The sequence below is a fragment of the Channa argus genome, chromosome 11, assembly GCF_033026475.1.
Source record: "Channa argus isolate prfri chromosome 11, Channa argus male v1.0, whole genome shotgun sequence".
NCBI lineage: Eukaryota > Metazoa > Chordata > Actinopteri > Anabantiformes > Channidae > Channa > Channa argus.
Genome location: NC_090207.1, coordinates 14,194,138 through 14,217,454, shown reverse-complemented (window position 1 = coordinate 14,217,454; position 23,317 = coordinate 14,194,138). Strand labels below are relative to the sequence as shown.

The following is a 23,317-nucleotide window of genomic DNA, read 5'->3' as shown; positions in this document are numbered from 1 at the left end:
GAGGGTTGCGTCAGGAAGGGCATCCGGCGTAAAACTGCCAAATCAACATGCGGACAATGATCCGCTGTGGCGACCCTGAACTCACGCGATAAGCCAATGTTATGCTAATTCCAGCATACAGACCGCTCGTCAGACGCTCTAAACCGGTTCTGAAACAGGTGAAAACCTGGCCAGCAGGAGCTACTTCTGCTCTTCAAGACTGTTTTGAGTGCACTGACTGGGAAATGTTTAGAGAGGCTGCAACCAACGGAGATTCCATCAACTTGGAGGAATACACGTCAACAGTAACCAGCTACATCAGCAAGTGCGTTGATGATGTGACCATCTCCAAGACCATCACTACACTCTCCAACAGGAAGCCGTTGATAACTGGTAACGTGTGTGCGCTGCTAAAACAAAGAGACGCTGCCTTCAGAACAGGGGACAAGACGGCCTTAAGAACAGCAAGGGCCAAACTGTCCCGTGCCATTAGAGAGGCTAAGCGCGCACACACAAAGAGAATCCACGACCACTTCCAAGACAGCGGAGACACCCGGCGCATGTGGCAGGGCATCCAGGCGATCACGAACTACCAGACAACTTCACCTGCTTGTGACCGCGACGCCTCCCTCCCAGATGCGCTGAACCACTTCCACGCCCGGTTTGAGGCACAGAACAACGTGAAGGCGAGGAAGTCCACTCCTCCTCCCAGTGACCAGGTGCTCTGTCTAACCACAGCTGAAGTGAGGAAAACTCTATGCAGAGTTAATCCACGGAAGTCTGCTGGACCAGACAACATTCCTGGCAGAGTGCTCAGGGAGTGCGCAGAACAGCTAGCGGATGTCTTCGAAGTCATCTTCAACATCTATCCTGAGCAGCAACGTTGTTCCTACGTGCCTCAAGGCAACGACCATTGTGCCCGTGCCTAAGAAGAACTGTCTCCTGCCTCAATGACTATCGTCCCGTCGCGCTCACACCCATCCTGATGAAGTGCTTCGAGAGGCTCGTCATGAGGCACATTAAGACCCAACTCCCAACCTCCCTGGACCCCATGCAGTTTGCGTATGGTCCAAATCGTTCCACGGACGATGCCATCTCCACAAACCTCCATCTGGCCCTCACCCACCTGGACAATAAGGACTCATACGTACGAATGCTGTTCATTGACTTCAGCTCAGCATTCAACACAATCATCCCTCAGCACCTGATCGAGAAATTGAGCATACTGGGCCTGAACACCTCCCTCTGCAACTGGATTCTGGACTTCCTGACTGGGAGACCCCAGTCAGTCCGGATCGGGAACAACAGCTCCAGCACCACCACACTGAGCACTGGAGCCCCTCAGGGCTGTGTGCTCAGCCCTCTTCTGTTCACTCTGCTGACGCACGACTGTGTAGCAATGCACAGCTTAAACCACATAGTCAAGTTTGCCGATGACACGACTGTGGTGGGTCTAATCAGCAAGAACGACGAGTCAGCTTACAGAGAGGAGGTGCAACTGTTAACAGCCTGGTGTGGAGCAAACAACCTGTCTCTGAACGTTGACAAAACTAAAGAGATGGTTGTGGACTTCAGGAGAGCACAGAGCGACCATTCTCCATTGATCATCGATGGATCCTCAGTGGAGATAGTAAAGAGCTCCAAATTCCTTTGTGTTCATCTGGCGGACAACCTCACCTGGTTAGTCAACACCAGCTCCATCACCAAGAAAGCCCAGCAGCGTCTCTACTTCCTGAGAAGGCTGAGGAAAGCCCATCTCCCTCCCCCCATCCTGACCATGTTCTACAGAGGGACCATTGAGAGCATCCTGAGCAGCTGCATCACTGCCTGGTTTGGGAACTGCACCGTCGCGGATCGGAAGACCCTACAGAGGATAGTGAGGACAGCTGAGAAGATCATTGGAGTCTCTCTGCCCTCTATTATGCACATTTACACAACACGATGCATCCGTAAAGCCAACAGCATTGTGGACGACCCCACACACCCATCACACACACTCTTCACACTCCTGCCATCAGGAAAGAGGTTCCGAAGCATTCGGGCCACCACATCCAGACTATGCAACAGTTTTTTCCCGCAAGCCATCAGGCTCCTCAACACACAGAACTGAAATGGAGCTTAAACACACTACAAACCGAACTCAGCACATTCTCATCACTCACTACTCATCTCATTCCACCACCACTTATTTATTATTTATTTACTTTTATCATTCTACATTTACCGCACTACACTGTTTACATGCTGTTTTTTGCACATTCCAATGCAATTGCACTGTTTACATGCTAGAGATTTAAATGCACCATACTATTTACATGCTGCTCTTTTTTACACCCTTAGCACACTTGACTGTACTGTACTGTACTGTACTGTAAAATAGTATACAGTAGGTTTACTGGTCGGCACTGTCTTGGGTTTTGTGTCCTGTCCTGTGTTGTCTGTCTACACTGCCTGTCTGTCCTGTTTTTCGTCTGCACTGTTTGCACTTGGTTGCACTCGATGCACTTTACATAGCTTGTGTTGTTTGTAGCACCTTGGTTCTTGGAGGAACGTTATCTCATTTCTACTGTGTACCACTGTGTATAGTAGAAATGATTCCACTTGACTTGACTTGACTTGACCTGATAACAATCAATGATTTGCCTCTCAAACACATGGGTCCAACAGACCAAGGTCAAACCACAACAATCTTTGGAAAACATGCCAGTTATGTTCTCATAACACAAAACATTAATTTGCTATTATGGAGTTAGTATGCTCATTGACATCCGCTGGTGTTCCTCAGTGAGAAGACAAACAACATCTTGGATACAATTTCAAAGGAAACACAACTGTTTCTACCACTCCGGGACAGGGGAGGTCGCTATTGTTCCTTTAAGCAAAATTTGTTTATCCTAATTCCCCAGAACAAGACGTTGCCATGACATCACATCCAATTTACAAATATGTCGACTTTATAATCTGAGGCGAACTCAATGGCTAACATGGTTTATATCTTATTTTTACCAACTATTTTACGACAGGTCACATATATGTTTCTGTTCTTTTTCATGGCTCCCGCTCAAAACTTTGTCGGTAAGATATTGTCAACTAACCTTAGCAAACTAGCTAAACAGGAGGAGAGAATTGAGCTTATCGGTCAATTGCTAACCATTTAGTGATGCTTATTTTAAGTTACCATTATTTTGCTAACATAAGGTGCTGTACAAAAAAATACCTCCTATATATTCAACAGTTTTCCAGCCGTCATTTCTCACTGCAACTGGGCCTACGATATCTTCACTTTTGATTGGAGACACGTCGAACATCTCTCTGTATCTGAGGACAGTTTCTCCCTCCAATACAACAGGTCAGTGGTGGTTCCTAGTTTTTTTGTTTGTTTGTTTGTTTTTTACAGCAGACCACACTCATTAATCTCAGTTATCAGACGGGCCACAATAAACTGACACGACCTAATTGACAGGATATATAGTTACTCAATAAAGGCATATAAAATATATATTTCTCTATGAAAAAATACAATCGAAACAATAAAAAATAGTTTCATTGTGGAGCAGTGTTCTGCTTGTCCACAAATATTTTCAACTTTTGTTCGAACTGTCTAGTTGCCAGAATATACCATTCTCCTGGTAAAAATAGAAGAGTGCGAAGATGCAGCTCCATTGTAATTATCTAATAAGTTGCCATTTTGACAGATTTGGTGGTTATTGTTTTGTTCGTTTTCTTTAGCAGGAAACATTGGTTCCCCATCATGTGTGGCTGAGGAAACACAATGGGTGCTCACAAGTGAGCAGGTGGAAAAGGTAAGAAGCCAGTTTTATAAATCGTAATCTTCAAAATGTTTTTACTCACCAATTAAATAAATTATACATAGTTTTAATAGCAGTTGTAAGAACGGTGACAAAGCTGATTTGAAATGTAAATGTTTTATTTTTTCCACCTTTGTTTCTCCAGACTGCAGTTCGGGTTCAGCTGAGACTGACTAAAAGTCTGCGTTTGTGTGGTAAGAATGAGACAAACCCAGACTGCTGTCCAAAGCCACTGTGTGTTCTAGAGACCCTTCAGGTGTCTGCTTGTGTGAATGGCACACCTCAATCATCCCTACTGATCCAGGCCAAGATAAATGCTCTGTTGGTTCCTACTAATGCTGGATATGGTAATTCAAATAACACTTCCATCTCATCATAATGGACCTTCACACTGAGAATGTAAACATGTTTTTAACAAACAGTAAATTCTTTTGCATTTCAGATAATAAAACGATCATTCCAAACCAAGTGTACCAACCGCTGGGCTCCTGTCCCTGTGATCTCACATTCAGAGCATGTGATGTACGCTGCTGCTGTGACAAGGTATTTACATCTCTTACACTTATGTTCCAATAATAAGAGAGGTCAGTGTTAAGCAAATGTGTTTCCTTTGGTTTTAATTAGCAATTACATTTTTCTCTTTCTCCCTATCAGGATTGTTCCCCTGAAGAATTGAAGCTTTTTGTGTCCTCCTGTCTCCATGGGCCCTTTGGTGGACAGGTCTCCCCTGCTCCAGACTATCAGTGCACGGTGCAGGCTTCTGAAAACACCCCTGACTGGTTTCCATTTTTGTGTGTCAATTCTCCACTGGAAAACAACCCCTACCTCGGTCTCTTTTACGAGGGAGACACAATGTGAGAAACATTTGATTGTGTGGGATTTTTTAAATTTGTGTTAACTTACATTTGTATACATGTATATATTTATTGTTTGATGTTTATAATTTATTTTTCACCCTTTAACTTGACCAGTGCATCTAAGCCTGGCCCATCCTTCCAAAGGCCTGTGTTGTCAGCTCCGGTACCAGTTAATGCTTATGTTCAAGGAAGTCCCATCCTTACCATAAATGACCAGTACTTCACTATTCCCCAGGTTAGTTGTGTGCAATGTATGTTGTCTTTTACTAAGATACCTGTTGCATTGTATATGTTGAGAAAGCTGTATGAACTAAAGTATTTCTGTTCAACAGATGGTGTTTGGGCAGTGTGTAAACAATGCTCCTGTAGCATTTTTGAAAAATTTCATAAGCTATTGTAGACATTTGCTACATTCCTGTCCAACTGCATCTCCCTTACAAACAGAAACAACAGATTTAGGGATTAACTTGAGGAGTGGGCAAGGAGGTATGTTTTACTTGCTTAACATACTGTAGAAATGGCTATATACTGTATGTTCTGCAGCTGTTTGAATCTATTTGTCTTTAATTTTTGGGTTATTTGTTTGGATGTATTCCAGGTGGTGTCAGAGTGGATGTAATTGATGAATTGGCCATAGACCTAAGTCCATTTATCTCACACACAGATGCTGTTGCCTCTTTGGGTATGACATTTTCTACTAACATTACAACAGCCTAAACTAATTTATCCTTATGTTAAATAGCTCTTTTATTTATCTGAAGGTGGGGGGCTAGTATGTGAGAATGTGACTTTAGCACTGGACTACAAATTTTCCTGGAAGGCAAATGACATCACAAATGTCACACTGACACGCACTGTTGGGACCATTACTTTAGATAGAAATGGTAAGTTCCTATAACACTTGTCTATGATTTAGCTTATTACCAAAGCTGATCTGTGTGTTTTTATGTATGTAACTAGGGCTAATGTTTAGTGTCCTGTCTTCTGTCACAGTGGTGCTAACTACAAGTTATTCTGCTGTGTTTTTAAATGGAGAAACCATGAATGAACCAAACTCGGGGAACCCAGGTGAGGGAAGAATTACTTTGTCTTGAAGATAGTTGTGGAATTGTTCTGTATCTGTTACAGTTAATGACACAGAAACCTGTTTAAATGGTAGGATATCAGGTGGGAAAGCCAGTTATTGCTGGGAAATTACTGGATACAGGCCTAATAAAGAGGACATCAATCAATCTCTGGAAACCAGGTAAAAGCCAATAAGCATGTAGTTTAACATTTAATTACATATATTTTAGTCAAACACGTTAACTAAAAGACACAACTTCATATTTTAATCTGGCTAACAGTAAGTGATGGACTTTGTTACACTGCCGAGAAAAAACAAATCCTCTTCGGAGAGAATTCAACATCGGGATGTCTCTTACCTGTGAGCCAACAGAATCTGACTCAGTGTAAATTCTTGAGGTTAGTAACTTAGCATAAGTTTCTGTTTGAGAACCATATTCATATATATTTATGTAAAGTAATAAAAGTTTCTTTCCCTTTAGAGAGACTGTTGGTTCTTTCCAGGCAGCTTTGGTTACAGGCACATATGTTTCAAAGAGTGGAAACCCAGATCCACTAACTATGACAGGCTGGCTGAACATAAGCTGTGAGTAAATGGTGCAAGAAACAGTTTTATTTTGAAACAGTCCATGTATGTAACAAGATATATGTTTATTATATTTTTATTTAAGCAAGCATCTTTCTTAGCGTTTCATCAAATTCCAAATTTCTTTTTTGCACAACATATAAATTCCAGTTTTGACACTGAACTCAAGCCCAGTGATGGAAGTCACCACAGATTCATGCTATGGGATCCCATCTCACCAGCATATTCATGTTTGGAGTCTCATCAAAGGCATAGTGCAAGGTGAACCTCAGAGGGAAATCCATGCTTTGCAGGTCAGGTGTGTCTCAGATGTATACTCATTGCAATTTCCAGTGTAAGGGGCTGTTTTCCATTTTAAGTCACAGAATATCAGAGCTAGAATGTATTTAGGCCATTGTAGATTAAGATTCCTGTTTTATTTGGGGCATTTTTAGCTATAGTCTGTCCACATGGGCAGTAGAATGTGGAGGAGGTGATGTCTCCCCATGTGTGGACCCAATGAAGACTCAATTGTTCCCCATCACTTCTTCAGTCACCTTTAGTGACATTCCTACCAACATCGGACAACTAAAAACCAGATACTTCCTCAAACAGTAGGACTGCTTTTTTATAAAAAGAACTTGATGTTAGTGTCTGATATCAGGTATGAGATGCCTGATTCATACCTCTATTTTTGCTTTTTCTCCAGGTATCAGATCAACTTCACAGAGTATGACTGTAACAGGAATGACGTGTGTTGGCCTGAGCTGGTCTTTCCCATCACTAAGTATTACACAGGTGGGAACTTATATCGATCTTGAAAATCTGTCAGGAAATCATTAGGAAAATTGAAAACATGATATTAATAACATGATATTATTCCACAGGTGAGCCATATTCTCAGTCACTGGCTAAGGGCCTTATCTTGGTTTTCTTCTTTATCACTGCATCAATTCTTGGAACTCCATGGAGACAAATACGACAGGCGTGGAGCAGTGCTGCTCTCTAGAGGATGGCCTAAGCCACTGAAATATAATTAGTCTTTTTCCCAGTAGATGTTGTTTATCATATTATATTTTTACACGTTTGCAGTATTTTTGTGAGAGTGTAAGTAGTTGTATTGAACCATTTTGTAATAAAAATATTCTATTGTGAATGCTGGAGCGTTCATACTAATGATATCCTAATCTTTATTATTATTATTATTATTATTATTATCACTTCCGTCTTCCATCTTTTTGGTGGCTAGCTACTTTGGCATACTATCAGCTTGAAACACTGTTCAAACTTTAAAATGTTGAGTGTATTGCGTTTATATGGCTTTAATATCTTTTATAAACTTCAAATTGTGTATATTTTGATGTCAACTATGACATCATCAATGACATCACACAGTTGCCCTAAAAGTTTTTAAGACTACTAGCTTTGATGTTTACCTAGCCAGTACACAAGGTATCCACAGCTATTTCAGTCAAGACATACTAGCTTTTTTCCAGCTTTGCTTGGAAAATCCTTTTAGCGTTGAAGCTTCAGTGTATTTTCACTTTGGAAATGTTTTTTTATAGTTATTGTGTCTACCGTCTTCCATACATTATCATACTTTCACCTAGAAACATTTACATTTACATTTAGTCATTTAGCAGACGCTTTTATCCAAAGCGACTTACAAGTGAGGTACAAGGCAAGCAAAAATCTAAGTCAAGGAGAAAACATCAAAGCAAAGTCCTATCAGTAAAGTGTTCACAGTTCACGAGATACAAGTGCAAGAGAGCAGGAAGATGCGGAAGAGTTCAGTTTTCAGCAGTTTTTTGAATATTGGGAGAGAATCAGCTGAGCGTGTAGCGTTTGGTAGCTCGTTCCACCATCGTGGGATCATTGCGCTGAACAGTTTTGCTTGGTGTCTTCTATGCGGTGCTGGGACCACCAGACATCGTTCGTTGGCAGACCGCAGCGGGCGAGAAGGATTGTAGACTTGAATGAGTGAGTTGAGGTAAGCGGGAGCTGTCGAGTTAACAACCCTGTAAGCAAGAGACAGAGCTTTGAACCTGATGCGAGCAGCAACAGGAAGCCAGTGTAGAGATCTAAAAAGTGGTGTGACATGGGTCTTTTTTGGCTGATTAAAAATTAGGCGAGCTGCCGCATTTTGGATCATCTGCAAGGGTTTGATTGTGGATATCGGTAACCCCATTAACAAAGCGTTGCAGTAATCAAGACGAGATGTGACCAGCGCCTGTACAATGAGTTGGGTTGTATATTCTGTGATGTAGGGTCTGATCTTCCTGATGTTGTAAAGAGCAAATCTGCAAGCCCTAGAGACTGAGGAGATGTGGTCCTTAAAGCTCAGTTCGTCGTCGATGATGACCCCCAGATTTTTGGCCGAATTAGTGGGGACAATCACTGTAGATCCAATGTTGATGCTGATGTTGTGTTGCATCAAAGGTCTGGCTGGGAAGACAAGGACTTTGGTCTTAGAGAGGTTGAGTTGAAGGTGTCTCTCACTCAACCAGGCTGAGATGTCTGAGAGACAGGCAGAAATACGCGATGAGACAGTGGAGTTGTCCGGTGGAAAGGACAGGAAGAGCTGTGTGTCATCAGCGTAGCAGTGATAGGAAAGACCATGTGAGTGAATGATGGCACCTAGGGATGAAGTATAGATAGAAAAGAGGAGAGGACCAAGAACTGAGCCCTGCGGCACACCGGTAGAGAGGCTATGAGTGTTAGAAAGATGCCCCCTCCAGGATACCTTGAAGCTTCGTCCTGATAGGTAAGAACAAAGCCAGTCTAGAGCTGGTCCAGAGATGCCCAAGTCAGAGAGTGTGGACAAGAGTATCTGATGGTTCACAGTGTCAAAGGCTGATGATAGATCAAGTAGAATTAAGACAGATGATTGACCTGTGGCTTTTGCAGCTCGAAGATATTCCACAACAGTCAGGAGTGCCGTTTCCGTGGAGTGACCCCTCTTGAAGCCAGACTGGTTGACATCGAGGAGGTTATTCTTGGAAAGGAAGTCTGAGAGTTGGTTGAAGACTGCTTGTTCCATAGTCTTGGCCAGAAAAGGAAGGAGGGAGACAGGTCTGTAGTTCTCCACTACAGAGGGAGAAAGAGAAGGCTTCTTGAGAAACATTATTCGAACTTAAAAACATTCACCTTATAAAGGGCATTATAAATTCAATATGGCTTTTTAAATATCTTTGATATTTCGGATTTTGAAGTTTAAGGCGAACTGGCTTTGAAGTTTTCTTGTATATAAAAAAGTGTCATTTTATTTCAGCCTTGCTTGGTAAATCCTTTCAACACTGAAGCATTCACAGTGCATTCACTTTTTGGAAATGCTTTTTCTAGTTTTTTTTTTTTTGCTATTGTCACATAGTCTTAAACACTCAACATACATTTGACCACAACATTTTTATTGATGCATTTGGAAAGTGGGTTGGCCTTTTGTGAATATCTCTAATCTGATTTCAGTTCTACTGCCTTTATTGTTGAATAGAGTAATAAAAGGTTTTTGATTGATTTTGGGTTAATTCAGTCTAGGGATTCTCTTAAGGGGTTGTCATCCACAAGTGCATTATTGTACTAGTATTAAGCAGAACACTAAAAGTAATTTAGCTGTATCTCATTGTTGACTCTTTCAATGCCTCTGTTGTCAATATATAAATGAATAAGTAATTTGTCAAGGTGAGTCAAGGTAAAAAAGGGGGCCTGTATTTGGCTGGTTACAACTTTTTCCATCAGTCTCCTCTGTTGTTTTTGCAAACAGGGTTTTTCTTTTTAATGTAGCCACAATCTAGGGTTAATCTAGCCATAAACCTTATTGTTCCTATAAACGTAATATTTACAGAATCAACATTGTCAATTTGCTGTTTCATAAAGACTCTTCTACCTTTAAGCAGTATTTCTTATATTTATAGTACAATGTTTCAACCTCCAACCTGATCAACAATATAGCTTAATAGGTTGTTAAAAAAAAAAAGAACGATTACGCTTTCATCTTAACTTGGTGTTTATTTATAATTATTACTAGTCGTAGCGTTATATGATGTTTGCCTTCAGACCTCGCTAAGGGCTGAAAAGCACCACGATCAGTGACGGTGTGTATTGCGCAGTCTCCAGCAGGAAGTCGAGCACTATGAAGTGACGTGGAGTGTTACGGACGTGAGAGGGGAATGTCTACCAAAACTTCGTAAACAATGAGAAGAGTTTAGTCCACATATTTTGAAAATTCCACCGCGTAAATACCGATTCCTTTACATTTGTAGATTAAACTTAAACAAAACAAGTTTTTTTTGGTCCAAAAATAAGACAGTCACTGGTTAGCCTGTTAGCTAACAGGGAATAGCCTCTGCTGTAACAATGCTAGTTAGTTGAAACTATCTTAAGTCAGCGTTTTGCAACTCAAATGATCTTTCATCAGAGTTGAAACATGGAAAAGGGTTAAAACGGACTTGACTGACCGCCGTTGACTAAAGAAACAGTTCTGCCTTAGCTTTTAGCGTGCTGATATTAGCCCGTCTATTAAGCAGGAGAAAACCAGACTGGACTGTCAAAATGTGCTCTTTGCTCCGAGGTGAAGAGATGTGTCTGGCGCAGCTGTTTCTACAGTCCGGGTCGGCATACGACTGCATCAATGAACTCGGAGAACTGGGACTCGTGGAGTTCAGAGACGTGAGTCCTGAAAGACATCAATTTAAACCTGTAGGGAAGAAAGATTCCATGAACTTTTACTAAGTGCGAGCATATAAATTTACATTAGCATTGCTTCTTTATTTAGCGGATAGTAGTTACTTTCAGAGTTCACACATCATGAGACAGTATTTTACTTTAATAGCATAGAAAATAAGACGCTGTAGTGGTTTGTCTTTCCGTAGAAATAAGTCATTTTCACTGCATAGGCGACAGTTATAGTGAAGTGAAACTACTTGGGTTTATGATGAGTTTATGCTCAAGATATTTTTTACCAGGGATGAGTGGAGGTCAGGATTGTTAATCATTCTATTGTTTAATTTCTTGATTATTTTGAATGTCTTATTCCTGTTTCAGCTCAATCCTAGTGTCAGTGCATTCCAAAGAAAACATGTTAATGAGATCAAAAGATGTGAAGAAATGGAGCGGATTCTTGGTAAGGATATACGTCTATCTTTTATGTACAAATTTGCAGTAAGGATTAATTCGTGGAGTCCTATGTAGACGTAGCTATTGTCAGCCTTGGGCACAACACCAAATGTTTTGTTACGATCAAGAACAAGACAGCGCTACGATGGGACTGTAGAATCAAAACAGTAGTATGTGAAACCACAGAAGGCCCTCTAACTAAATTGAATTGACAGTCACCCCACAGTCATTATAAAATGTCAGCTGGGTGGATCCTTGGTTGAATGAAATGTACTTGTACTTAGGCTGTACTTGCTTAACTAAATCTTTTTTATTAGATAAAGAGATCATAAACTGTTTAACTTTTTCAAACCCGGTACTGTTTGGATTGTTTCTTTTATGTTTGTCTCTTAAGAAAAGATTGCACTTTATTTTTTATCAGGATACCTTCTGAGAGAGATCAAGAAAACAGATATTTCACTCCCAGAAGGAGATGTGAACCCAGTGGCTCCTTTACCCAAACACGTCATGTCTATAATGGTTTGTTCACTGTTTGTGTTACATCATTTAAATTTTTTTTACTTAAATTTATAGCTATAATATTCTTGGGCATTTGTTATTCATATGATCTCTGGGTGTCTGTGTGTGTTCACAGGAGCAGTTGCAGAGGCTGGAAGTGGAGTTAGGTGAAGTCACCAGGAATAAGGAAAAGCTTCAGAAGAATCTGCTAGAGCTGACAGAGTACACACACATGCTGCATGTCACCCGCAACTTTGTACAGAAAACTACTGAGGTTAGTGTGTTTATCTCTAATATAGAAAATACATATACCAAATGTGGATTAAAGAAACAGTATGGCACTTAGAATTTTTGATTTGTTTTTAATTCTTTTTGTTTTCCTCCTGCATCATGTCTTTACTTTTAGCGAGAGCACCTACAAGCACAATATGAGGAGTTTCCCTTCCTTGAAAAAGATGCCCAGATGGACTACAGCAGCATGCAACGGCTAGGAGCCAAACTGGGGTGAGGATCGAAATTTTCCAAGATTGTTAATTTATTCTATAGGAGGTAGTATGAATCTCTCAGGGTTTAACCTGATATTGGTAATATCATTGGTATAACACATGCTTGCTGCTACAAATTTCTATAAGGCAAGTTTTCCCTCCAAATTTTCTTCAAGACATGTTCATAAACTGCAGAAATTGTTGGCACCCGTGTTCTTAAGATGATTATATTCTGTTATACTCTGAAGTTGAAAGAGCAAAGTAGTTCTTCCTATTTAGCAGGCAAATTGCCTGTCACTGCCCATAAAAGGGCATGCAAATGCAAAGTCCTTTCACACAGGACTCTCACACAGACTGAAAATAAAGTTTGAGGAAGTAAAGAACGGATACGCAAAATCTAAATACGGTGGAACACTGGACCTAAATTCCAGAAGAACTTCAGTAGTTCTAAAGCAAAGGCTATACTTTAGGGAATGAACAGAACACAGCGGCTCAAATGTTTTTGCTTTGACACGTACACAAAAAGATGAACGGAATTCTTACTTGTTCTATGAACAATTCACCTGAAGAAAGGTGCACAAATGAAGAAGTACATAAACATGACTGATCTTAAATTTACATATACTCTTTTTTTCAGTTTTGTTATGTCACAGCCTAATAGTACAGTTATTTCCTCTTTAATCTACACTTTAGTGCCCATCAATGACAAAGTGAAAACAGAAGTTTAGAAATGTTTAAAAAACAAACAAACTAAAATATTGCATGTACATATCACAATCATTCAGACCTTTTGCAAAATACTTTGTTGAAGCACCTTTGGCTGCAATTACAGCCTTGAGAGTTTTTGGGTATGATGTGATATACTTTGCACCTAGATTGGGGTATTTTCTGACAGTCTTCTTTGCAAATCCTCTCAAGCTCAGTCACGCTGGATGGGGACAGTTGGTGGACAGCCATTTTCAGGTTTTTTGTAGAGATGTTCCATAGGGTTTAAATCAGGGCCCTGGCTGGGTCACTCTAGGACATTCACAGAGTTGTCCCTAATCTACTCCTGCATTGTCTTGGCTTTGTTCTTAGGATTTATTGTCATGTTGAAGGTGAATCTTCGACCCAGACTGAGGTGCATAGCACCAGTCTCTGCTACTGAAAAAGACCAACACAGCATGATGCTTCTCATTTTCTTCTCATGCCACCACCATTCTTCACTGTAGGGATGGTATTGGGCTGGTGATGAGCGGTGCCTGGTTTCCTCCAGACATGGCCTTTAGAATTGAAGCAAAAAAGTTCCATGTTGGTTTCATCAGACCAGAAAATCTTGTTTCTCACAGTCTGAGTCCTTCAGTTGCTTTTTTGCCGACTCCAAGTGGGCTTAATGAGTTTGGACTGAGGGGAGGCTTCCATCTTGCCATGCTGCCATAATGCCCTGATTGGTGGAAGACTGCACTAATGGTTGTCCTTCTGGAACTTTGTACTGTCTCTGAACACAGGATCTTTGAAGCTTAGTCAGAGTGAGCATTGGGTTCTTGGTCACCTGTCTTACTAAGGCCCCTGATTGCGTGTACTGACTTGCGTGTGTGTGTGTATATATATATATATATATATATATATATATATATATATATATATATATATATATATATATATATATATATATATATATATATATATATATATATATATATATATATATATATATATAAAATTAGGTCATGTTTTGTTATGTCATGTTTTGGCCACCCAATTTAAAATGAATGAGGTCGCCAAACCTTTAGAACTACCACTTCTTTTGAACTATTATGACACAAGTATGTTTTTTATTATTGTTTTATTTATTAATATTAATTATTCATTTAATCTTAAAATAATATTTATATTAATGTATTAATTAAAATGCCACAAAACTTATTAAAAATAATATGAATGATAAAATATGACTGTAAAACCTGTAATATAGAACTGTAGAATTGAAGAAAACTGGTGATGGTGTGAAGATGTTGGTATTAGAATATATTTACAGCCACAACTTTAAACATGGTTTTTACAGTATATTTGGGTGGACAGGGTCACCATAAAAAGGATTTAATGCTGGCCATGATTGACAGGTGTCAGAACACACAGTGCCTTCCAGCCTGCACTATTTTGGGCTGTGTAGCCCCACATCAGTCAGAGTACCCATACTGGCCCCTGTCCACCACAACATTAAAATAAACAAGTGATTTTAAAAGTTGTTACTGATCAGTATCGGCATGTCATCTCACCATCTTGCAGTTTCATCTCTGGGCTTATTCAGAGGACAAAGATCGAGGCATTTGAGCGGATGATGTGGAGAGTATGTAAAGGCTACACCATTCTCAGCTATGCTGAGGTTGAGGAGTATTTAGGAGATCCTGACACGGTAGGTTTTTCAAAGGAAATGATATCCGCAATAAAGTTTACATACTTTCATTATGGATTTCCTGCATTACCATGTGAGATCAAAATACAATTTCAAATAAAAGTGCCTGCCAAATTACTAAATGTAAACCATTAAAAATCTTTCATGTTGGTCTGAGGGGACAAGAGTCAGCTGCTGTAAAAAGTTACTGCAAATTTACAACTTTTTTTGGACACCAACAGAGGTCTACAGTATAGATAAACAAGCTAATCTAGGTTGCAGAATGACAGGTACTAAAAGTAAGTAGCAATGTTTATTTTAGTGTGTGCATGGCCATTGTTAAAAATTGTTAATTTCATAAATGACCAAAGTAGTTTACTTTAGTTCATTCATTTGTACATACAAAACAGCAAAAATGTGGGTAGCATAGAACAAATGTCACTGGAGAGGCCATGAAGATATAGCCTTATATGATGGAGCTCCCCAAACTCATAAATTCAATGATAGGAAACACAAATATTCAACAACAGACCAAACACATATACAGTTTAATATAAATCTTCATCCAAAGCCTTCCCATTGGAAAAAACAAAACAATATTGATAATATATGTAATGAAAAGTAATCCATTTTTAAACGCTCTAAGGATGAGCAATACTTGCTTTGATATTTTATACCTGTCCACCACGATATCTGAGGGAATACTAAAAATGACGTCTAACAAAAAGCAAAATTAAGATGATGGTCCTGCTAGCAATATGAAAATAACTTGAAAATTAAAAAAAACAAAAGATGATAGCATCAAAAGATGAGGCTAACCTTAAAAATCTCTTTAAGAAATTGTGCAAGGGACAGAATGTTGTGGAGCCTTGCAAATGACAAAAAAGCAAAGGAAATTACTTTAACAGTGATCAAATCTATATTTCTAAAATAATGGGCTAAATTTGAAACGGCCTGTGGTGCAACTGTTGGGAAGTTAGTTTTCATTGTCACAGTAACAGTAAGTTGATGTAATATTCAGTGGCAGCACTAATCCACTTAATAATTTCCTCTGCTTGACCAGGAGGCAGGAATGCAGGCCTGCCACTGATCACTAGCAGAATTCCCGGACATACTTTCAGTGAACCATTTCCAAGCATGTGATGCAGGACATGTTTACATGTATTATGTTCACTAGTTTGAATAAAATATATAGTGTGTTTTTTTGTAGTTTTTTTTTTTATAGAACATGAAACTTCAAATCTTACGCTGGGACTTATTGTAAATGACACAGTTCCTTTTATTATCAGTTAGGCATATGGGTCTTATCATCAATAAACAAAACTTTATTTTCTTTTTAACCTGCAGGGTGAGCCTATCAAAAGTGTGGTGTTTCTCATTTCATACTGGGGAGACCAAATTGGGCAGAAAGTGAAGAAAATCTGTGACTGGTATTTATTTCACAATACTTTAATTAATTGCAGATATATTTTGACGTGGTTATCTGTTTTGCTTTTAGATTTGAGTTGTGGGTAACATACTTCTTCTCTTTATAGTTACCACTGCCACTTATATCCCTATCCCAGTAGCAATGAGGAGAGGAATGATGTTGTGGAAGGACTAAGAACTCGCATTCAGGACCTGCACACAGTATGTCTTTTTTTTTTTTTTCTAATGTTTTATTAATGACATAAAAGTATTTATTCTATTTGTGGTTCACTTCAAGGTTTACTTTTATTTATGTGTTTTTATTTTGTTACTGTTCAAATTAAGGTAGATACGTAAAATGCAAGCTCTCCAGGTTTGTTTTTTCTAGTAAGTTTTATGAGGAGAAAATGTCATGCCTGGTGAATCGCATTACATCCAGTACAACAAAAACTGAACACCTACACTAAATGTCTGATTTATTTTGTAAAATATTAACCTAAATGGTTTTCTTCTGAGCCAGTTTCAACAGTTACAGGCCCAGTTGAGTTTCTGTTTCGGGCATGACACTGTGAATCACTTTAGCTTTTACCCTCTCTTACCAAATAAGAGATTCATTCACTCCCTGCAGCACATGACAAACATGAGGCATCAGCTGGAAGTTGAATAGTCTTTTTTTTTTTTTAAATACTGTGTTTTTTTTAATCTTTTCTAATTTATACAGTACTCTTCTTCTCTTCTCATCTGATTTATTCTCATCTCCGTTTCTCTTAATCAAACATACATACTCTCACAAATGCATCCTGTTTTAAATGGAAATCTTTGTCTTAATGGTCTGTTCCAAAAGATGAATTAAAAAAATGTTAGGTCTTTTTTGAAAGTCGATATCTTTATATTGATGTCCCACACCATGTCTTACTATGTGCAGGTACTTCATAGAACAGAGGACTACCTCAGACAGGTCCTTATCAAAGCTTCAGAATCCATCTACACCTGGGTGATCCAGATAAAGAAGATGAAGGCCATCTACTATGTTCTGAACCAGTGTAGTTTTGATGTTACTAACAAGTGTCTGATTGCTGAAGTATGGTGTCCTGTCAATGACATCCCCACTCTGCGGAGGGCCCTAGAAAAAGGATCGGTGAGAAACCTTTTAACAGCGTGCCTCTGTTTTTGACTTTGCCCTCACTGCTGGTTTCCTTTTTCAGTTTTTTTTTTTTTTTAACTTGGGCAGTTGCTTCATAAATTGGCGTATTGTTATCATAAATGCACATACTGTGTAGGGCATTCCTAGTTTAAAAAACAGGGTATTGTAAGGCCACTGTTTATTCATTTTTTAGACTGAGAAAGACACATTGTATTTGGAATTTTAAAAGATGTACTAAGAGAAATAACCATTTGTACAGACTTTTTTTTTTTTATAACTATTAAGCTGGTTTTGGAGTGATTGCATTTTGCCAAACTACTGTTTTTCTTTTTTTGCAGTGCTAATGAAATGTTAAAAATTATGGTACAGTTGCTTTATATTAACTTGGTGATATTTAATTTGAAATTTTAGAGAAAAAGTGGAGCAACAGTTCCTTCCTTTGTCAATCGTATCCCCACCAATGAAACTCCTCCCACCCTCATAAGAACCAACAAATTTACCTCTGGCTTCCAGAATATTGTGGATGCCTATGGAGTGGGCAGTTATCGAGAGGTAAACCCTGGTGAGTGGCTGATTTATACATATGTTGTTTTTTGTTGTTGTTTGTATCAGATTGGAGATATCAGAAGGTAAAAACTCTGTGTAGTGCTCGACATCAAGTGACCAAAATCTAATCCAGAACTAAGATTAGAACAGGGTCTCATGTTTTTATATACTGTTTGAAATGTAATGGAAAAGTCTTACTTGAATAATTGTGTGGTTTTTAATTCATATTTGTTTTTTGTGCTATGTTTTATTTCTAGATGTTAATTTTTAATTGTCTTTTATATACTTAATATTTAAATTTTAGTGGCGCAACAGTAATCAAATATAAATGTACCTTTTTTTTGGGTGGGGGGCTCATTTTTAGCTCTTTTCACAATCATCACTTTCCCATTCCTGTTTGCTGTAATGTTTGGGGACCTGGGCCACGGGGTCCTCATGGCTCTCTTTGCTGCCTGGATGGTACTGTTCGAGAACAGTCGGAAACTTAAAAACACCAGGAATGAGGTAGCACCAAATCTGTGTATTTTTCCCTGATTCACATTTTAGAGCTCAAATAACCTTAATTACACCAGTGTGTGGTATGCAGTGCATCTGAAGTATAGCTGATGATTTAATGTGTGTGCAGATATGGAACACATTCTTTGAAGGACGTTATATCATCCTCTTAATGGGTCTGTTCTCCATCTACACTGGCCTGATATACAATGACTGTTTCTCAAAGTCCCTTAACATTTTTGGTTCTGCATGGAGTGTGAGACCCATGTTCGAGGAGAAAATTTGGAAGTGAGTACTTTGACAGCAAGGCAGGCCAAGAAATTTAAAAAAAATTTATTTATTTTTTTATGAACAATTTATACGTGTTTGAAGATATAAAGCTAATTTTAAAAGTACATTTCTGGATTTGTTTGATTATGACATCCATTAAACACACTGATGGTTTGATTTCTGCCCAACAGAGATGATGACATCAAAGGGAATCGTTTTCTGTCTTTGGATCCAAATGTTTCTGGAGTTTTCAAAGGACCGTACCCCCTGGGAATTGACCCAGTGAGTAGAGGATATATAAGACTACTGATCATGAATGACATAGACATTTTATTACAATCATACTAACAAAACACTGAAATTACCTCAAGGCACTGCAATCCAGTCAGATTCAGAAATACATTCCCCAACATCTCTAAATTAGCAATAATACAAAAAATATTTTATGTACTAGAATTCAAGGTAAAGAACTACCTTTTTAATCTTGCACTGCTTTGTTTATTGAGGATGTTGTCCATGCAGTGAAGTTTGCAACCTTTGCACATTACTGTGTGGAACTGATAAGGAACCTCCCCTATATGCAAGACAATATGGGTGTAATTAGTGAACAATTTCAAACCAAGACACTCTTAATGGACATGTTGTATCATAATCATATTGGAAAGAGTTTAAATGATTATATTGGTTTAGGGTCAGTAAAACAATGTGAGTCCATGACATTTGATGATCAAATAGTAAATTGGATCAGTGCATTAAAAATAAAAGTTTTTTTTTTAATTACAGGTTATGCTATTCACTGAGGAAAATAATTTGTATGATAGAAATAGATATTGTTGAATTCAGCTGTGTAAGTTATTTAACACCTGGGTAAAAGTAACATTATTAGAACCTCTTTTTTATAGTTTTTTTATAGAATTTAAATAACATTGCTGGTTAATCTTTTATCCATGAAAACTATCTCTTATATTAAATGTTATTCTCTTGTAAAGATTTGGAACTTGGCATCCAACCGCCTTTCATTTTTGAACTCCTACAAGATGAAGATGTCAGTGATACTGGGCGTCTTACACATGAGCTTCGGGGTCATCATGAGCACATACAATCACTTGTAAGTATGTGTTTGTTATTTTTTAACCTTGTAATCTTTTTAATGTTAGATGTTATAGCTTTAGTTCTTTCTGTCAACACAAACAGGCACTTCAGAAAGAAGCACAACCTCTACTTGGTATTTATCCCTGAGCTCCTGTTCCTGCTGTGTTTGTTTGGCTACCTGGTGTTCATGATTTTCTACAAATGGCTAGTCTTCTCTGTAAAGGACTCCAGACAGGCCCCAAGCATCCTCATCCACTTCATAAATATGTTCCTCATGCAGGGTGATGCAGTGCAGCCCCTCTACCCAGGACAGGTGAGGAGTAAATGTAAAGCTCAATTCCTGCTGCATTGTAACATACATGCATGTTCTTAACTAACAGATTAATCTAATGTTTAAAAATACACCCCAGATGTCACTGAGACAGCTCATAATGCAGTGTTGTTGTTCATCTTCCAGACTGGCCTGCAGATATTTCTGGTGATTATTGCTCTTCTCTCTGTGCCTGTCTTACTCCTTGGTAAACCTGTCTACCTTTACTGGCTTAAAAATGGAAACCACCGCATAGGAATGTACAGGGTGAGATTGTCTATTGCAGCTTAACCTTTGACTGTATGTATAATTGTGTAAGCACTGGTTTAGAGTGAATGTAAATAGGCCTATCTAAGTAGTTTCCCTGTGTATTTCCCTCAGGGATATGAGCGTGTGCGACATAGCAGTGACGAAGAGCTTTGCCTGATGAGGGCTCATGACATGGAGGAGGGAAGTAGCCACAGTGATTTCTCTACTAGCGGAGAGCACCAGACAGAGAAGGTCTTCACACCATTAATCCTAAATTTCCGTATATGCAACCATTGATATACTGTATTTCTACTGTGTGTGTCAGTGATGTTAAGTTTTGTTTTGTTTTGTTGTTGTAATAGTTTGACTTTGCAGATGAGTTCCTGCATCAGGCTATCCACACCATAGAGTATTGCCTGGGTTGTATCTCAAACACCGCTTCCTACCTAAGGCTCTGGGCTCTAAGCCTGGCACATGCCCGTGAGTATGATGGTTTTGTTGTATCACACAAAAGTAGTTTGTCCCTCCACAAAGTTTTTACAAGCACACAATGAAAAGAACCTACATCAATGCCATTATATGTGCAGGAATGACAGATCTGGGATCAGTCTAAATATTACTAAAGTTATTACTCTGCTTTCATAGAACTATCAGAGGTGCTGTGGACCATGGTGATGCGAGTAGGACTTCGAATGAACACCAGACTTGGGGTTTTATTCCTGGTGCCTGTGTTTGGCTTGTTTGCCGTCCTCACTGTTTCGATTCTTTTGGTAATGGAGGGCCTTTCTGCATTCCTACATGCTATTCGATTGCATTGGTAAGATAACAGAAACTGCTCAAGTGCTGTACTTGTATTATTGGCAACATCAAAATGCTTTGAAGTATTTCAGTGGCTTCGTTTATTCTGCAGGGTGGAGTTTCAGTCTAAATTCTACAGTGGGACTGGAGTCAAGTTTTGCCCCTTTTCATTCTCTCTTCTGCCCTCCAGCTTTGATCATGATGGTTTACTGTGAAAGGACTATCTGGTAAAACTCTTATAACAACATATTACAGTCATTAGGGTGATTTCTGATTTTTCATGTAAAGAAATTCTATGGTGAGCTTCAGCTTTGGACTGGAATTTGCTACTTTGTTAAAACAGTTTCTATAATAAAGACAGTACAGAGAGTATGGGTGGAAAATGTTTTTCTTATTGCAGATTTATAGAACTCTGTATTACCAAATCAGTATGCTTCACTAAAGAACAATTTTGTAAGGTTGAAGTTATAGGCTCAAGCTTAAAATGTAACCCATATAATCCATAAATGTTCTTATTAGTAACAATTATTGGTGTTACTTGAATAGAACACCACATTCTCCAATCTTAAAATGGATCACTTAAAAGGTGTATGATTTCAGTATGAGATAACTTAAAAGTAATAAGCAAATGCTTGGCCCCAAGTTTTTCTGCATTCTTGTTAGTGTACATTTTTTCCTTTTTGTTTTCATGAAAATTGTTGATATAAAATGACACCCAGCCTTTCCTTGAAGAAAAAAAATATTGCCTTCATATATTTATTAGTTTTGTTTAATTTCTTCTCTACCGTATCTAGTTTTTTTTGTTAATTGTGGCTTAATTGTGCATATTACTGCAGGTATTTCAACTTTCTTTGGTGAGTTTCATTTTTAAGGATCTGGTTTTGATACACTGGATAATGAGCCACCTTTCAGTTATACAGTTTTTACTGAATTTGCACTTGACTGCCTTATGAAAGTACAGACAAATGACAGCCTACTGTGTCCTTCTTCAGTTTCCCTTGTTTTCTTACTTTGTTTTACCAAGATCATACAAAGGATATTTGAATTATCTGTACTGAAAAGTGCCCAGCCAAGATGTGTGTGACAAGATGTATGTAATGTCAGTTTCCTTTTAATATATTTTATTTTAAAATGTTGCATTAGAATTAAAGATGAATATTAAGAAATATGATTTTTACACTTGCGAATCACATTGTTGCCTATGCATCTGCTACTTAATGTGCAATTTAACATTCCATGGATTAATTTGTTGAATTTTCTTGGTAGCAGGCCCATAACTTGAATGTTCCTATATTCAACACAATCAGTCCTGTAAATGGAATAAGCTGCTTTGTGAATTAGTTAATATTACATGGATGTGTTTTGGGACGCCGGGTCCTTTTCATTGGCAAAGCAGTTTGTAACATACTCCCACTGAGTTAGATTTTGTTTTTCAATATTACATTTTAATGATGGAATAATATCTTCCTAATAGAACTATCAGTTGCATTTTTTTTTGGACCAAGTGATGTTTGGTTAGCAAGCATTTGCCTTTACTAACATTGAATTGTGATTATAGGTTGCTTTAAGGGTTATTGTAATTAGTGTTTTTGCAATGTTAGCCCCAATCTTTCGATTCATTTTATTAAGATTCTTTTTTTCATTAACAAACACTACATGCCCCAGGTCTTATAAGAAAATCTTCTGTTCCGCCTTATGTCTGTAATAAAGAGTTTGAGTTGTGTTTGCATTTGTTACTATATATTGGCTTAGCTGACCTTTATAGAGGTCAGTACCAATACACTGTATCAACATTGTGCAGCAGCATTTTATATTTAAAATATTTTGGCTTCAATTTATCCGGCTACCCCAACAGTTTCAACCACTTAGGAGGGGTGAAGAAGAAGAAGAGCAGAAAATAATCTATTTTTTTAATGTCAAAACATATCAATTGGTATTTTTTTTAATGAATTATTGATAAAGCATCCTATTATTTCTGCAATGCTTGTATAATTTGCTGTTTGTGTTTATTGTGTAAACCTTTGGATTGTTAAAGTGTAGATAATCTTCCCCAACAGTGGCAGTTGTGTATATTTATTTTATCTCTTATTTTCTTTTGATCTATTGATTGATCCCTGTATCGTGATGGAATGCAAAACTATGAATTTGGAATAATATGCAAATAGTTCCCTCAGGAAGTAATACGTGGGACACTGTAAAACAAACATTTTAACAGCTTTTCAGTTCAAGAGACGAGTGACGCAGCAAGAGCGAACAGGCACC

The 23,317-nt window shown here is 38.4% G+C and overlaps 2 protein-coding genes across 4 annotated transcripts; both read left to right on the top strand.

Annotated features, from left to right (window-relative positions):
• The first annotated feature begins 2,914 nt into the window (after positions 1-2,914).
• Positions 2,915-7,456, top strand: tctn2 (tectonic family member 2). Of its 3 annotated transcripts, none has more exons than XM_067519998.1 (18): positions 2,915-3,054; positions 3,215-3,328; positions 3,712-3,782; positions 3,934-4,135; positions 4,231-4,331; positions 4,443-4,642; positions 4,760-4,880; positions 4,978-5,131; positions 5,244-5,327; positions 5,407-5,529; positions 5,639-5,713; positions 5,805-5,891; positions 5,992-6,109; positions 6,193-6,296; positions 6,447-6,594; positions 6,731-6,874; positions 6,985-7,073; positions 7,163-7,456. In XM_067519998.1, the coding sequence occupies exons 1-18, from the start codon at positions 2,955-2,957 to the stop codon at positions 7,282-7,284; spliced, it is 2,157 nt and encodes a 718-aa protein (XP_067376099.1). In that variant the 5' UTR covers positions 2,915-2,954; the 3' UTR covers positions 7,285-7,456. The 3 variants fall into 3 exon arrangements, with proteins under 3 accessions (XP_067376099.1, XP_067376098.1, XP_067376100.1); XM_067519997.1 differs by having other exon boundaries at positions 3,709-3,782; XM_067519999.1 differs by lacking the exons at positions 6,985-7,073; positions 7,163-7,456 and having other exon boundaries at positions 3,709-3,782; positions 6,447-6,589; positions 6,731-6,868.
• Positions 7,457-10,381: 2,925 nt separating this feature from the next.
• Positions 10,382-22,778, top strand: atp6v0a2b (ATPase H+ transporting V0 subunit a2b). Its single transcript, XM_067519996.1, has 20 exons — positions 10,382-10,940; positions 11,316-11,394; positions 11,809-11,906; positions 12,022-12,159; positions 12,292-12,389; positions 14,639-14,765; positions 16,092-16,174; positions 16,280-16,373; positions 17,077-17,289; positions 17,707-17,857; positions 18,206-18,345; positions 18,467-18,624; positions 18,798-18,888; positions 19,596-19,714; positions 19,801-20,011; positions 20,156-20,275; positions 20,390-20,509; positions 20,620-20,737; positions 20,903-21,074; positions 21,168-22,778. The coding sequence occupies exons 1-20, from the start codon at positions 10,824-10,826 to the stop codon at positions 21,268-21,270; spliced, it is 2,550 nt and encodes an 849-aa protein (XP_067376097.1). The 5' UTR covers positions 10,382-10,823; the 3' UTR covers positions 21,271-22,778.
• The last annotated feature ends 539 nt before the right edge of the window (positions 22,779-23,317 follow it).